This window comes from Periplaneta americana, chromosome 5 (assembly GCF_040183065.1).
Source record: "Periplaneta americana isolate PAMFEO1 chromosome 5, P.americana_PAMFEO1_priV1, whole genome shotgun sequence".
In the NCBI taxonomy this organism is placed as follows: Eukaryota; Metazoa; Arthropoda; class Insecta; order Blattodea; family Blattidae; genus Periplaneta; species Periplaneta americana.
The window spans coordinates 323,857-341,027 of record NC_091121.1 but is presented as its reverse complement, the minus strand read 5'-3'; the positions used below and the strand labels follow the sequence as shown (position 1 = coordinate 341,027).

Sequence of the window (17,171 nt, the reverse complement as noted above, 5' to 3'; positions counted from 1 at the left end):
ATGCAGCAAATCAAAAACTTCGCTTACGAGTTTGCTGCACGATCCATCATGGCGGAATGCGTGTTTTGGTCTTTTGTAACGTTTATTATTGTTAAAATCGTCTAGTAATAATAATTCCATGCCATTATCATGGAAGTCGAAACTATTTAACATGTTCGGTTCTTTTAGGGTTAAATTTATTACTGCAGTAATAGAAGCCAATATTAATTGTCCACCATTTTGCAGTCAGCTGACCTAATTGCGTTTTTTTTTTTCGACCCTCATTTTGCTGCAGCAAAGGCATGAAGAGCTTTAGTGACAGTCTTGGAGAAGGGGGGGGGGGAATAAGTACGATATATCGAATGAGAGTGGGAATACACCCTAGATCATATAAGGCTTTGACGATAACAACTTCTATCAGGTTTACTACGCTGCCATCTAGTTATTACATAAGGAGTCACGTCATAATTCCCATTTGAATTGCATTAGCGATTGTACTGCCATCTCGTGTTCGTTTACGGCGATCCTGGCTGTTGTTCTCTTCAAAGTGCTGCCGATTTTAACATAGCGATGAGTTATCTGTTACATATATGATCTAGGGGTACACTAAACACGTCTTTGGTATACACGCATGCAACGAGTTGGGAAGAGCACAGTACTGTGGAAAGAGGGGTACACGCGATCATTTTGTGGGATTCATAGCGTAGAGTGGTGGCTAACAAGGCGTAGAGTGTACTAGCTATATGAGAGGATCACAATCTAACAGAACCGTGGTTTTTGGCTGTCGGAAAATGTATTTGCATTTATTTACATTTATACTTATAGAGTTGCATTTAAGCAGATCATCAGAAATTCTTCGACCTCGTGGCGTTTCTATTTCAAGTAAGTTTTTCTCGAAAAGCTTGCTGTAGCGTTTTAGGTGACATGCCTTTATTATGCACAATTAAAAGTAGGCGTGATATTAGTTGAAGAGATCATTAATGCACTGGACGAGTTTTGAAATACTATTTCTAACCAATATTCTCTGTAAATTTCACAATAATTGTAAATATTACGTGATACCGAACAACCGAATTAAAAGTTTATGATATATATTGTAAAATTTGTACTCTACTGTCGTCATGGGTGAATGTCACTTATGTCCCGACCACAAGAACTTGATAATATACCTTCAAAACGCCTTGGATTGAAAGTATTTAGTAGATAATTGATGTGATCACTGGGAGAGCTGTAAGCCCACCCTACCCACCTTAAATACGTACCTTACTTATACACACCTAATCAAACCTTACCTAACCTTTCTCATAATACTACACACCTAATCAAACCTAACCTAACCTGTCGCATAATACACACGTAATCAAACCTAACCTAACTTGTCACATAATACTACACACCTATAGTAACTTTCCTCACACTTTGTATCATTTCGTTTTCATGTATTGCCGGCTCTGCCAATCGTACCGGTTCCTATCTAGTGGAAGTGGATCATACTAATACTACTGATTTGAAGAAGCAATGGCGACTTTCATAACAATTACATTTTACGTGTTTCGTGCTATACTAAATGTGCTAATGTAGTAATAATTCTCTATATATGGTGCAGTAAGATTGTGGTTGTGATAAAAGTACTGCAAATTGGTTTATAGCGAGCGCCACATTGGCAATGACAGAAGTGTGCAATATTCGTTCAGTGGCCGGTGGATGTTCTACATGTCATGTAATTAGGGTCCTAAATTCTAATAATATGTAATTAGCCTGTATAATAATAGTAAATCTACAGAAATGCTTGATCAAAGGAGACACTATTTTTCTTCGACAGTTTAATACTACCAATATTAGTACAAGAGTACTAAGCACATGGTTTTACTTTCCGGTACCAAATACTTTCCAGAGAATCACCTGTTGTAGCTATGTAGTAATGAATTGAGTCTCACCGCTGTATTGACCACATCGGACATTAGAACCGAAAGATATTAGATTAAAAATTTAATTATTGGATGTCTCTGTTTGCCTCTCTCATCTATCTTCCTTCTCTCCAATTCTCTCGTATCTTCAGTTATTCTTGTACACAACGTACATTTAATTGCAGATGTTTATTATAAATGAATTACCAGAGGTAGACTCGAACCATCATCCTCGGGAACTAGGGGCGGATACGTTAACCATTCAGCTATTATGACACATGGTAATAACATTTGCTCAAGAGGTTTAGGTGTAAATTTCTAGGCAGTGGGTGTTTGGGGGCAGAAATCATTGTTAATGCAAGTAGAGATAGAGATTATTGTCAAAGGAGGTCGTATTTCGACATAGCTCTAATTAAGTCATGATTTAAATTTAAGTGGTGATCCATTTGCTCATAACATCTGATATGGATCCATTCTAATATATATATTTTGGAGGAGGACCTGACGGCTAGCACTGCAGCCTTAAACTTATTGTGCAATGTCCTTTGGGATGATTATTGGAGTCCTTAGGATAAGATTACCAGATTTTTTTCACAATTTTTGGGGACTGAATCGACATATAAAAAAAACTTTTAACATTTTTGTTAGATTGCCGTTCACTTATATTGTTGTTACACAATTTAAAGAATTAAAGTACTGGTACTCATTCTATTACATATACTAAAGTACTGTTGTTCTTTTCTTTGGAAGAGTCAATTTTTTAAGCACATCTTCTCTAGATTCTAATTTTTCAGAAAATTTCTGACAGGTCATGTTGAAGTTGGCACGAACAGTTTCTAAACTCATTTTGGATTTTTGGAATGTCTGTCCACATCATGTTCATTGAAGACACTCTCTTGACCCAGCTTCTGGAATAGTGCAGAAGGAATCATTTTCTCAGAAAAAAAAAATTAATTCCACTCAATTTTGAGCAAAAAGTGGCATTTTCTTCATTCCACTCTGTCATTTTCCCTTGTCACATAGTCTATGTCTTCAAGTAATAAATTTGATCAAATAAATTATCTTCATCGAGGTTGAGCCCATCGAATTTGAAGAAAAATAATGTACTGTTTCTTCAAACTTTTCTGTTTCTAGAGGAGGTCTCAGCAGTTTAAGAGGTTTCATAGATATCTTATCTTGTGAACAAATAACCGAGGCACTGGGATATTCATCAGCATTTTCATAAAATTCATGATATTTTGTTGAGAAATAAGAGTCACTTCTTCTAAAGATGCCTAAAAGTTGCTTAATTGAGCTCTCAGAAGCAAAGAGGTGTAAGTGCACTTACGTTATTTTTCATAAAATATGATTAAAAGTTACTAAGCATTCGTAAATTCCGTGAAGTTTTAATTTTAAATCTTAATGTGTGATATGGTTAAAAGATATATCCCTTTACCACTGAAATTTAAAATGCTTTAGTTTAGTATAAGGGTACAGTGCATCAGTTATTCATCGATTTCAAAAAGGCATATGACTCTGTTAAGAGAGAAGTTTTATATGATATTCTTATTGAATTTGGTATTCCCAAGAAACTAGTTCGATTAGTTAAAATGCATCTCAGTGAAACGTACAGCAGAGTCCGTACAGGTCAGTTTCTGTCAGATGCGTTTCCAATTCACTGTGGGCTAAAGCAAGGAGATGCACTAACACCTTTACTTTTTAACTTTGCTCTAGAGTATGTCATTAGGAAAGTCCAGGATAACAGAGAGGGTTTGGAATTGAACGGGTTACATCAGCTACTTGTCTATGCAGATGATGTGAATATATTAGGAAAAAATCCACAAACGATTAGGGAAAATATGGGAATTTTACTTGAAGCAAGTAAAGAGATAGGTTTGGAAGTAAATCCCGAAAAGACAAAGTATATGATTATGTCTCGTGACGAGAATATTGTACGAAATGGAAATATACATATTGGAAATTCATCCTTTGAAGAGATGGAAAAATTCAAATACCTGGGAGCAACAGTAACAAATATAAATGATACTCGGGAGGAAATTAAACACAGAATAAATATGGGAAATGCCTGTTATTCGTTTGAGTAGCTTTTATCATCCAGTCTGCTGTCAAAAAATCTGAACGTTAGAATTTATAAAATAGTTACATTACCAGTTGTTCTTTATGGTTGTGAAACTTGGACTCTCACTTTGAGAGAAGAACGTAGGTTAAGGGTGTTTGAGAATAAGGTGCTTAGGAAAATATTTGGGGCTAAGAGGGATGAAGTTACGGGAGATTGGAGAAAGTTACACAATGCAGAACTGCACGCATTGTATTCTTCACCTGACATAATTAGGAACATTAAATCCAGACGTTTGAGATGGGCAGGGCATGTAGCACATATGAGTGAATCCAGAAATGCATAGTGTGTGTTAGTGAGGCTGGAGGGAAAAAAGACCTTTGGAGAGGCCGAGACGTAGATGGGAGGATAATATTAAAATGGATTTGAGGCAGGTGGGATATGATGATGGAGACTGGATTGATCTTGCTCAGGATAGGGACCGATGGCGGGCTTATGTGAGGGCGGCATTGAACCTCCGGGTTCCTTAAAAGCCAGTAAGTATTAGTATTGTTAGCAAGTCATTCTCTTATCTGTACATTGAGATTCTGGCTGATATGTACATCTGCATCAAGCAGTACATCTCACTTGACGATATGTGCCGGAGGAAGAAAAATTGTTTGTATACATCTGAAGTCTGACTAGTGTAATATGTAACTAGTCGGCGATATAGCCTATGCAGTGGAGGGACAAAGGAACTGGCCAACCTACCATATTATCTCCTGGCTTAGTTTCCTCATGAGTGATACCTTATTTATGTCACTTATGAGATTCAAACCTGTCTTTGGACAGTTGACTAAAGAACAACTAAAAATAACTTTAAAAAATGACTAAATCATAAAATAATAAGCATTTGTTTTCTGCTACAAAACTTCAATGTTTTGCATATTTTATACTGCATTAATAATGGGGTTTAATACATTTTTAATTTTACTACTTATTTGTCCACATTTTCATGGATTGACCCAAAGTATTATTGATTTTAATATTCACATGAGTTTGCCATTGAATATTTGTTAATTTTGTATTTCCAGAGGCCTCATTATATGTGCCAGACAAAGATTTTACTTGCTTTGATGGAAGCCGAAGTATTCCATTTGCTCATGTGAATGATGACTACTGTGACTGCCAGGATGGCAGTGATGAGCCAGGAACGCCAGCCTGTCCGAATGGCACATTCCACTGCACTAATGCTGGGCATAGACCACTCAACATTCCATCTTCACGGGTTAATGATGGCATTTGTGGTATGTTGGGTAGTTCATGAATTAACTGCCTCTTTTGAACAACTCCCTCATTTCAATGGTAACGAACCATTTTGTTACTTAAGAGCTGATTGTTGACAAAGGAGTCGATGACTCGTGAGCAGAATGTAAGTAATCAACTCTTGAATGAACAAATTAACTTAAAACAGCTTGCATTCATTGGTAGCCAATTGTGTGCCATAAATTATCACGTGACTGTTGCCTTTGTATAGAAGTCAGCTTTTCTACAGTAATATGACCCTTCATGGGCTGTTGCATAATAAAATAACTTAACAAGGATGTGTGCACAGACTGTTCTACTTTTCTTTGTCGTCACTGGTCCAGTGTTTATTACATTACAAATCTTCTCAATGGCTTTGCGCATCTTACCCAGGTCAGTGTATGATGCTCAATGCAGAGACGCTAGAGAATTGTATAGGACCATTTTAAAAACTACAAATAATGCCCATGGCTTGTCAGTATATTTTTTCATTAATCTTCCTCGCATGTGAAAACTTTGTAACTAATTCAAAAGTTCATAGCATAAATACGTATCAAAAAATTACTTTCATACTCCATCGGCAAGTCTATAGTGCTATCAAAAAGGAGTGCGTTATATAGTAGTAAAAATTTTTAATAGCCTCACTATGGATAGGCTTATAAAAATCAAACTCAAAACATAAGATTATTTAGAGCCAAATTAAAGAAGTACCTAATTTCTCATGCCTTCTATTCTGTAGGTGAATTCATGACATTCAGCAACGCTTCATGAATATTTTTGTGTTGTATTAAGTATTGATACTAAAACTTTGTGTTGTACTAGTAGACTATATTTTAAAACTCTTTTGTATTTCAACAACACTATGACTACAATTAAAACTTTATAGTGTTATTAAGATTTTTTTTTTTGCTTGACATGTTCCATATTCTAGCTGTGAAATGATGTACAAATACCATGGAATGTAAATACGTACAATAGAATACTGTTCTTACAATAATAAATGTCTACATATATCAATGTTTTCTTAAAGTGAAATCTTCATAATTATTATCAATGCAGATCTGAGTTGCTTACAGTAGTTATCAAATAAAGATGAGCTATTGTTTAGTTGTGCCTAAAGTGAGACTATCAAAAATCAAGAATTGGTTTACATTAATGGGAATTGAATTGTTTAAGAGGTTACCTTATGAAACTCACATTGCTAGTTTTATAGATTGGAAGCTTCCTTAATCAGTGGCTTATTATTAGCCCTTAATTATGAAATTCAGGAATATTTTAATAGTGTTATTTGTTTGCAATGTATTGTCAGTGATTTTTATTAATGTTATTTTTGTAACTGATTGTGTCATAGCATCTTCAATGTAACAGTTCTAAAGAAATTTACGGAAATCACTTCACAACACTTTATGAAGTGATTTCAGTGTGAAGAATACTTGGTACATTTACATAATTGCGTTAAAAACGACTGTAAGAAGATTGTGGCTTTCTATTATCACAAGCCCTGTCTTGCAAAATACTTTCTCGTGTTGTTGTTCGTATTGAGGTGTTAACCTGAACACTGGCCGTAAGAAACTAAGTTAAGTCACTGCAGCACTTGATGACACCTCTCGAGTTAGGACACACAGAAGACTTAAGAAAATTCCCATGCAATAAACTATAAAGGGTGTATATAAAAGTTGTCTTTTGTTCGTATTAAAGGAGAAGACAAAAATCTGGAGACCAAAAATTTGTTCGAAGTTCGTATAAACAGAAATTCTTATTAACCGAATAAAAATCCATTAAAATTACTGTATTTGAGTCAGGACTGGGAAAATTGTTCGTATTAACACGAGTTTACTATATTATATATGAATATTGGAAAACGATGTTGTTTTATTGTTAAATCCTAAGGATTAGGTACCCAAGTATCATTCCTTAAAAAAAAAAAATAAAAAGTATACGACTTGTAATTACAAGCGTTACTCAAAATACAGATCTTCTGCCATCAATACATGAGCCGTTCAGAGCAGAAGTGGTGTGTCAAAATTGAGTAATGAAGTTTAAAGTAAAAATTCTGTAAAATACAGCGCAAAGTAGCAATTAATATGTCCTTCGTGCTTTAGATTGACTACTAATAGTTTAAATAAATTGAATATTAATTGCTACTTTGTGCTGTATTTTACAGAAAGTTTACTTTAACCCTAATTACCCATTTTTGACTTACACCACTTCTGCTATCAACGGCTCACATAATACTTACCTTTTTACAGGATGTTTCAGAATAACTATTCCTGATTTTCAGATGTGATGAAGGGCATGTAATTAAACATATTTACTTAATAAAGTAGTGTCTGGAAATGCTTCCGTATTGATTTATAACAATATGAAAGAAATGAGGATCAGAGAATCTGAACATGAAAAGTACCTGGCCACTATGTCGAAGACGTTGATTTAGGTTTGAAAGTGTTGTGTGACAGGAAATATGCTGAGGATATTGCTTTGCATAAATTCACCCTGCCTCATTAGCATTGCCGTGAGCCATAGGCATGATTGCAAAATTATAAACAGATCTGGCAGAAGTTATTTTGTGACATACAATGAAAGCATGTTTCCATTGTAATGGGAATAGCTGAAATGCAATTAAAGATAGGTATGGATGATAATAAGGTCAGTGGGGAGTTTTGACTTTTACGGTATTACCTTGAAACGGAAACAGTCCAGAAGAAAAGAAGAAAATGTTTAATTATGTGCCCTCTATCATATTTAAAAATTAGAAATGGTTATTCCGCAATATTGCAGAAATGTATGTGTAAGATGAAAAAAATCTCTTATCAAAGTAAGCTGTTTAATAATAATAATAATAATAATGATAATAATAAAGTGTATGAGAAAGTATATACAGATTTACAAATTTGATTCAGAGTATAAGCAGTAGAAGAAATGCTCTTTATCCCCCTTCACCTCTTCACTGATCGCATCTTGCATAGATTTACTACATATAAAAGAAAAAACCTATTAGCAATTGAGCAGGCAAAATTGATTGATCAGATGTCTGCAGGACAATGTTCGTGAAATCATGAAGGTCTTAGTATGAAACAGGAAAAAGTATGAGGTGGGCACAGGAAGTTAGGTAGGTCTTCAAAGTTACAAAAATTGACCCTGTACCATACCATGTGACACAAAAGTCAAATAGAGGAATAACAAATCATTATTACATTACCCTTTGGTAAACATGACTAGGGTTGCATGTAAAGGTTACTGTTCTCGGTGCAACTTCAAATGTCCAAAGTGTGTTCCATGTACTTGAAGACAGTGTCTTGTTACTCTTAAAAGTGTTGCTTCTGGAATGTGTTAGATAACCTGGATGAGCCTTTGAGGCTCTGTCTGGAAAACGTACTGTTTCACATATCCTCATAGAAAAGAATCTAGAAGTGTTGAGTTCTGGTGATTATAGAGGCCACACCAGACAACTTACAATTTTCTCATGAACTGTCATAGCATAATGTGCTGCGGTTCCACATTCGCATCTGTTTATTCAGTGGTAAATGATACAGGAAGTTCATTACAATACTGACCAATAATTCGCCAAATGTGTACTGGTTAACATTTCCATAAAAAGAAAAATATGTTTCCACAATCATATTGTCTAGTGCTTTACACCACACCAATACTTTTTTAGCACTAAGTTACTGGATTTACACATCCATCTTGGGTTTTCTTTGAACCAATATCGTTCTTTTGTGTATGAGGATACCCGTCCAGAAAGAGTAAGTATTTGTTGCTGAATGAAACATGCTGGAGGAAGAATAAAACTGATCAATATGCAAACACCGTATGATCCAGTTGCCAGTAAGCTCACCTCTTCCATAGACCATTTTTGCATTGTGTAGGAGTGGAAACAAGCTGATTTCAATATCCTGCAAACAGATTCTATACTAATACCAATCTTTTGAGCCACGTAGCATACTGACCTTTTAGGGCTGGCATTGCAATCACATCCATTGAATGTTGTTTTTTGGTCGCAGATTTAGGACAACCACTTCGTTTCATATCTAACATACCAAACATTGTTTGAAATTTATGCATTGGTGTGATCGTTTTGGAATGTCTGCGATTTCCCTTCCTGTTGTCTGATTGTCGTCACAGCAATACTAGCTACATGATTTCTTCTTCAACTCTCATTGACTCCAAACAGTAAATGGAACAAACACAAACTAATTGTAGCCACAGCTTGCTTCACGATTCCATAGCAAATAGAATAATGCATCCATTTGGCAAGTGACTTTTCTGTCACACAGTATAATGTTTATAGTTTTCGTTACCGAAATACTCTAGTATTTGGAAAATGAACATGAAATAAAACTGAAAAATTCTTTACTCTTCACTTTCAGACTGCTGTGATACATCTGATGAGTATGTGAGCCAGGCAACGTGTGTTAATAACTGCAATGAATTAGGTAAAGCTGCAAGAGTAGAAGCCCAGAAGCTTGCAAAACTTACTAAGCTAGGCAGTGAAATGAGGATTCAGCTGAGCAAAAAGGGAAAACAATTGAAGCAAGAGAAGAAGGTATGTCGTCATAATTGGGAGTTCATTAATTTCTTTATATTTTATTGATATCATACAGTATAGTACATTGATTTGCAGTGCTGAGGACTTGTAGAACACATGTTGCTGAGAGAGGAGCTGGAGAATGAAGAAATCATATTGGTGGTGGCTAAATGCACATTGATGGAAAAGTTCAGTGCATGGCTCTTCTCCTCAATAAACCATTACTTTTATCCCCCTCTAAATCAATTACTTTGCGGTTTTTTTTCAGGAAAGACTTGAACAGCTAGAGAAAGATAAAGAAGAAGCAGAAGGAGTGAAAAAAGAGAAGGAATTACTGAAGACAGCAGCAGAAGAATTGGAGAATAAGGCTTTGGAGAAATATCGTAAAATTGAAGAGGAAGTGAAGCAGAGACAAGTAGAAGAAGAGAGAAAAGCAAGTGAACAAGAAGCATTCGAGCACTTCCATAGATTGGATTCGAATCAGGATGGAAAGTGAGTGTAGTTGAACTGTTGTGTGTTTACATGAAAGGTTTCTGAGATAATATGTGACTGAGTCAATGTTTTCTCGCAATTTGTTGAACTGATTTTATTCATATTCACTATTTATAAATTGATTTAGCGAAAAAATAGGAAAGAAACACTTTGAATAAACTCCTTTAGTGTTGCTAACCACCCAGTCCAACTCAACTCAGGGTAGGCTACTATGCAGTACAAATGAACTGATGCAATCTGGGATCAAATTCAGTGGCAGGTCTTTTCCAGGGGCGCTGATTCTAATGCTGAAGCTTTACCTCCATGCCATCTACAAGGAAACCTTTATTTTTATATATTATAAACTACATCATTAGCAAAAGAGGTATATAGGTGATGTACAATAAACACCAGCCCAGGATTCTTTCTTAAGTATAATAACAGAAATTTTGAGAGAAGGTATCATACCGATAGTGCTTTTTAGATTGTTCCACATTCTACCTGTATAAAGTTGACATTTTGGAATTATCAAAACACTTGTAAATCTGCAATCTTGAATAACAGTGATTTACATTTGGAATTGTTGCCCAATTACCACGAAAATCTGCAGTTGCAATGTAGGCCTACTGATTAATTACTGGCCATGACTGTCTGACAGAACATGTGCTTAACTCTCCCTGTTATGTGTTATGCAATTCTAATGAACCCATGAATTTAGAACATTTAGGAAGATGCACACCCTACATAAAGAAGATTCTATATCTCAAAAATTGGAGTGCAACAGGACTGATGGTTTTGTTGCCAAACGTCTAGGCATTTGATCAACATTTGGAGACAAGAACGTGAATGGAGTCTGTGCTAACTATACTCTGTTTTGCAAGTTCTCATACCTTTCTTTGGTGACCCACTTTCTTCCTAACTTTCAGTAGTAAAATGAGTTATTATTTTTGCGAGTTCGTTGTGAAGTGGTAATGTCTCAATACAAAGCCGGTCAGTCCCTGTACTTAATATAAACCAGAATATTCTATGCTCAGGATGTAAGACTTTGCCATCTTAATATAAAAATATACTGTACACGATATATACAGTTGTATTATTATTACTACAGAAAAAAAAACAATGAAAAGTAACATTCTAATATATTTTATACAACATTGCAAGCCTTGTGGGAATTGCACAGAGTTTTTCATCCAAATGGCAACTCTGGTTTTAATGTACGCTCTCTGTCTAAAGGCTTGTACAAGCTCATCAAGGAATACAGTCCTGTTAATGGAGCCAAGTCAAGAGCAGAACTTCGGTGCTTTTTTACACTATACAGCTTGCAGGACAGCAGCACAAGTCAGACAGTTGGATGAATCCATTCAGAATGGAAAATCTTTACGAGCCTGTGTTCTGATGGATGAGGGGAATCCAGACTGCTGTACGACCAGAGCATGAAGAAAAATGCGTAATTATTATAGCTTTGATTGCGAAGAATAATTTTCTGAACTGTGGTGTTCTATAGTAATGCATCGTACAATTTGTATAATTATGTCATAAAAAAAAAGGGAATACTTAAGAGAAATGATACAAGTGAATGGTGGCCCATAGTGAGTTTGGAAAATTGATATTATCCAAAAGCGTTTATTAATTTTCCAGTACCATCTTACCTCTGGGCTTCCCATTTCAAGCTCACAAAGTCCTTAGTGTGTTTTTCTTTATGATGTATCAATCTAAGTTTGCTATTGCTTCTTTGCCTCCTGTTTTTGACTTTGCTGCTAATTAGTCTACTTTTCCCGTCTTTTCTCTGGCTGCTTCAAAATTTTCTCATATACGAGTATGTTCTATTTGGAATCCTTTTTTCACTTTTTGACTTTTCTTCTTAGATTTGGGCCTCGGCACCTTTTTGCAAGCTCGTCTGCCATTTTTGTTTGTGTGAAGGTATCCATTGGGAACCTATTGTTTTGTTTTGTTTTTCTAGGTGGTTTGGAAGTTTGCATCATTCCATGATGGTTTCATTTTCTGTATTTCACTCGAGATCATTGCTTTAATTTCAGCCTTTGAATCTACTAAAATGGCTGCTTTGGTGAACATTTTTAAGTAGAACAAAAAGACTGCTAACGACATTTGTCATTCATTTTCAAATTAATCAAGACTCACCATTTGTATTTGGTTTAGATTGTTATGAGACAATTCATACTGATTCATTAATTTATGCTTAACCCAGACTGTCTTTATAATAATAATAAGAAAGACACTCTTTCAGCTTTCCCAATAACGGGACTGCCTCATTGGACAAAGCATAACAAACACAGAGTGAAAACAAAAGAGAAATGTGGGGAACGAAGAAAAAAGGGAAATTAAGTACAGAAAGGATAGTAGCATACATATAACAGGCCTAAACATAATAAACAAACGGATTAGACGTTCAAATAAAAGTTCTTCCTCTTTAGGAAACAAAGTACAGGTGGTATTTGAAAATGGCAAGTGATCCTCTGATAGCAGTAAGAGAAACATCACGAATGAAGTCGTTGTTCAGCTGGAACTTCTTGCAGAAACTGGCAAAGAGGCGAGGTATTGTGCCCCTAGCACCAACCATTAGCCCAACTACTTCAATGGAGGTGAGGTGATATTTCTCCAAATAGAATGGAACTGTGGGCTCATAAATCCTGCATTTTTCTGCGTGGACTTCAGCGGCTGTTGTTCCTGTGCCTCGAACCTGACTGTCGGGTCGATAATGTAGGCAGATGTAGAGCCTGGTGGAATGGCAAGCATGTCAATTCGCCGACAGGATCCCTCTTGAGAGATGCCATGGACTTCTTCGTGCACAGTGAGATCTTTCTTCCTCAAGGCTTCGGCAATCATGGACCTGATTCTGTGATGTCTAGAGTCCCACAGTGTCTCGCTGAAAGGACAGGCACCCAAAACGTGGCCAAGAGTTTCAGTCTCACTGACGCAACAACGAAAGCGGTTGCCGTCTCGGGACCTTCCTGGTATAGCACGCAGCAGACAAACATTAGCTGTCATATTAAGAGCTAGTCTCCATTCACTGCTAGTGAGGCGATCAGGTTGTCGGATCCATTTATTGGTGGGAGTGAACTCCTTATAGAGGATGACGCCTTTCCCTTTCTGATTTAAAGAGCACCAAGATTGAAATGCTCGCTCCCTGGGCTCGTCTCAATTTTTTCACTTGAAGTGAATCAGAAGAGATGTTTTGAAGTCCAAGTTTATTTAAACAAACCCCAATTTCACTAGACAAGTTGCGACAAGCGTTGACATGGATATTTTGGGATCGTTGTAAAGTCTGACATGCATTGACGAAGTGCATGAACGACTGACAGAGCACATAAGGCACTCCAGTAGGCAGTAGGTGTGTTAATTGATATTTGGGATGCTGCTTTTCATTTGCTTGGTCTTATGAAATAGCACCATATATTTTTTTTTTCTTGCAGAATTGACATATCTGAACTCCAGACTCAACAGACATTTGACCAGAATAAAGATGGAGTAGTGTCTGAAGATGAAGCAAAGTTCTTTTTTGATTCTCATGATGAATTAACTTGGGAAGACTTCCTAGCAACTGGTTGGCCACGAATGAAACCTTTCCTTATGCTAGATAAGGGCCTTTTTAAACCACCTGTCAGAGAGACATCAGAGGAACCTACAGGACCTCAGGGAGGGCATGATGCAATCTCGCAGGTAACATATTGCTCTCATATTTAAAAAGCATCTTTATAATAAGATATCACTAGAAGGGAGGAAACACAGGTGATTTGGTAAAAAATTATATAATATTTAAATACATTTTTTTTATTTTCACTGTTCTTGTTATCATAATTTATTAATTTATACACGTGGATCCAGATTACTAATAGTACTAGCAGTAAAAAGTAAACATAAATATGTCAGGCATATTTTACAACAGAATTACATTTAATAGTGTTTACATTTAGGATGATGCCGCAGAATTTTCATCTGAAGGAGATGAAGCAGAAGATAAACATTATGAGGAAGGTCAAGATGGAGATCTTCAAGAAGAAGTAAGTACTCGCAACATACCGTGGTTTCCCCCACAGTGTGGGTTTTCCTATGAGCGAGCTCTGGAGGGAGTAGCAAGCCTGCTGACTGTTGCAGTCGTAGTGCAGCTGTTGTTCGATAGTACCGGTGTGCATAAAGTGTACTATGTCTTGTGAGTTGCAATGGCACAGCGTGTCTTTATGAATCATGTGTTAACTCGGTCAGATTGTGAAGTTCGCAGACTTTCAAGAAAGATTTCCAGGTGTAGATGCTCCAGATCGTAAGACAGTCCATAATCTTTATAATAAATTTTAGGAAACTGGAAGTGTCCAGCCTAAAAATCCAAAAACCAGTGTAGGGTTCTCACCAAAGTAAGATGACATGACATTCATAATCGTTCAGAAAATTCTCTTAGAAAATCTCTTCGTAGTCTTGCACAACAAGTGGGACTTTCATATGGGACTGTACTAAATTATGGCATTTCAAGCCATATAAAATAACTGTGGCACATGCTCCTATAGACGCACATTTTGTGAGTGGATTCTGGCTGGGCCTTGGCTTTGCTGGTGCTTCTTACAGCTTTGGTCTTTGACTTCTGTTACATAATGTCATGAGTATTTTACAATTCATCTTCTGTAATTCTACATTAGTTCTTATTCTCTAAACTTCTTTATCACATTTGGGACCATAAATTTTCCTCCTATCTTTCTCTTCCAGAGTTGAGCTTCTCCTTTTCATAAAATCTACGTTTCTTCTGTGCTAGCCATAAGATGAAGTGATCTCACGAGTCTCTAGTAATAGTTCCCAAAATTGAGTTTTTTACTGTCATTCACCCACATCAAGCCAGTTGTGGAGACCAATTTACCAACACAGTTGTTGGTCTACGCTGCACTCACAATGAGATGAGCTAATGATGGAGATTTGTTGGGAGGCCACAGGGGAATCGGAGCTCCCAGAGAAAACCCGTGTTACCTGGTCCATGGGCCTGCCCAACACAAGTTATAAACCTAGAATATCCCAGGGATCGAACCCGAGTCCATGTGCTGTAGCCACTAGACCATCGTGGTGGTTATTCCTACATATTCCTGGTGGAAAATTAATCTGCGAACATTTATAATTTTTATTTCCTATTGAATTTTTGTTAGTATGAGGGAAATTTCTGTGCATCTAATACATATTACTTACTTGGTATTGAAGAAAACATCTTGACTAAAATTCTGAAGCATTAGCTTAAGAAAACTTAGACTTCTATTAGTGAACTTTTCTCAGAGTCTGCTTTGTAATAGGAGGAGGAAGAGGAGGAAGAAGAAGAAGAAGAGGAAACTGGACCAGAAGAAGAAGCAGAAAAAACCGAAGAAACTCCTAAATATGATGAAGAGACTCAGCAGTTGATTGATGGCTAGTATATATTTAATTATTAATTTGTAAGTAAATATGTTATTCCCACTGGTCTAGGAGTAAACAGTTCTCTCTAAACCCAAGGGTCATAGGTTGAAACCCAGTTGAGGTCAATGGATTTTTCAGGATGCAAGTCCTTCAGAAGAGACTTCAAACCATGTGTCAGAGTTTTCCGGCATGTTGAAGACCTTCAAGTCTAATTGAAGCCTCTGGACTAAATTTCTCATTTCTCGCGTTCTACTTGTAGTAATATCTTAGTTGCATACTAGACAGTGTTTGAGGTGGTGGGCTTTTCTCTCTGCTCCCTGTCGGCAAATAAGTGTAACTAAATTCTTAGTAGGTATTCAAACCTCCACTGGGGGGGGGGGGGGGGATGCCTATGTTCTGACTGCCAGAGTCTGTGGATATCCAGAATACCTCAAGTCTTTGTCCCGGAAAATGCCGACAAGACAGCCATTGTTATTCCATATTTGACTCTGATTTAGGCTATTTTCATTCCCTATACCACTGTAGCCTGATTTAGGCTATTTTCATTCCCTATACCACTGTAGCCTAAATCAGAGTCAAATATTTTTAATTTTAAGGGCCATGGACTCTGGCCTAAATTGAGTTTTATTTTAAACGTTCCTATCCCAAGCGTGTTGAAATGGAATAACAGTGGCGGCCGACTAGCTGATTGCACTACTCTGCTCATCCACGGACTTGCTGATTCCGGAACTATGGACTCACTGACGAAGTAAATGTGCATTCCATGTCTTTGTTCGTCATAAAAGATACAATATTCCATTCATCAACAGGTATAATAAATTTATCATTGAACTGAGTAAGTAGTATAATTGAATTATTTATTATCTCAATAAGATTTTTATCAATTCCTTCACTCTAATTTGCCGAGAAGCAAGGAAATAGATATTAGAAATGTCTGCTACAAGAGAGAGAAATGGACAAGTTGTGAACGATATCACTTGTGGTACAATGAAAACACTGGGTACATGAATTATTACACTAGTGTTAAAGAATGCACCTATTGTTCTTTATTACTTTAGTTCGAGTATAGATGTTTCACACAATCATTGGGGTTTTCTTAAATTCCCTTCCAGTTTTTTAATGTTCAGTTGACTTTCAGAAGCCATATGGAAAGAAGTAATGCTTAATTATAAATTTGCATTGCAGAGGGCTCAAAAGCACGCTCTGAATTTGAGGAAGCAGATCGTGCCTTGAGAGATGTACAGCGAGAAATTCGCCAGATTCAAGAGTCACTGGATAAAGATTATGGAGCTGAGGAAGAATTTGCTCCTTTGGATGGTGAATGTTTCGAATATACAGATCTGGAATATACATACAAACTTTGTCCATTTGATCAGGTAAAAATTAGAATGTAATGCAACTCATAAAGATTCTTGTGATCATAGACAATTTTTCTAATAATAGTAATAATAACGATACCGATGGTGATAAAGATAATAAAATAAGAGATGTGAGTTGGGAAACTGGGGGAAAAAAAAAATTGCATTCCACTACAAGTTTGTAAATAACCAGTTGGAGGAAAGGA

The 17,171-nt window shown here is 36.4% G+C and overlaps 1 protein-coding gene across 2 annotated transcripts in view; it reads left to right on the top strand.

The window, feature by feature from the left end:
- The first annotated feature begins 565 nt into the window (after positions 1-565).
- GCS2beta (glucosidase 2 subunit beta) overlaps positions 566-17,171 on the top strand; it is a 20,934-nt gene continuing 4,328 nt past the window's right edge. The window contains exons 1-8 of one of the 2 annotated variants that reach the window (XM_069825226.1): positions 566-861; positions 5,016-5,228; positions 9,597-9,772; positions 10,023-10,246; positions 13,657-13,903; positions 14,158-14,244; positions 15,511-15,619; positions 16,793-16,983. In XM_069825226.1, coding sequence (XP_069681327.1) covers positions 723-861; positions 5,016-5,228; positions 9,597-9,772; positions 10,023-10,246; positions 13,657-13,903; positions 14,158-14,244; positions 15,511-15,619; positions 16,793-16,983 — 1,386 coding nt within the window. In that variant the 5' untranslated portion in view covers positions 566-722. Of the gene's footprint in view, positions 862-5,015; positions 5,229-9,596; positions 9,773-10,022; positions 10,247-13,656; positions 13,904-14,157; positions 14,245-15,507; positions 15,620-16,792; positions 16,984-17,171 lie in introns of both variants that reach the window. The other variant, XM_069825225.1, reaches the window with a different exon arrangement.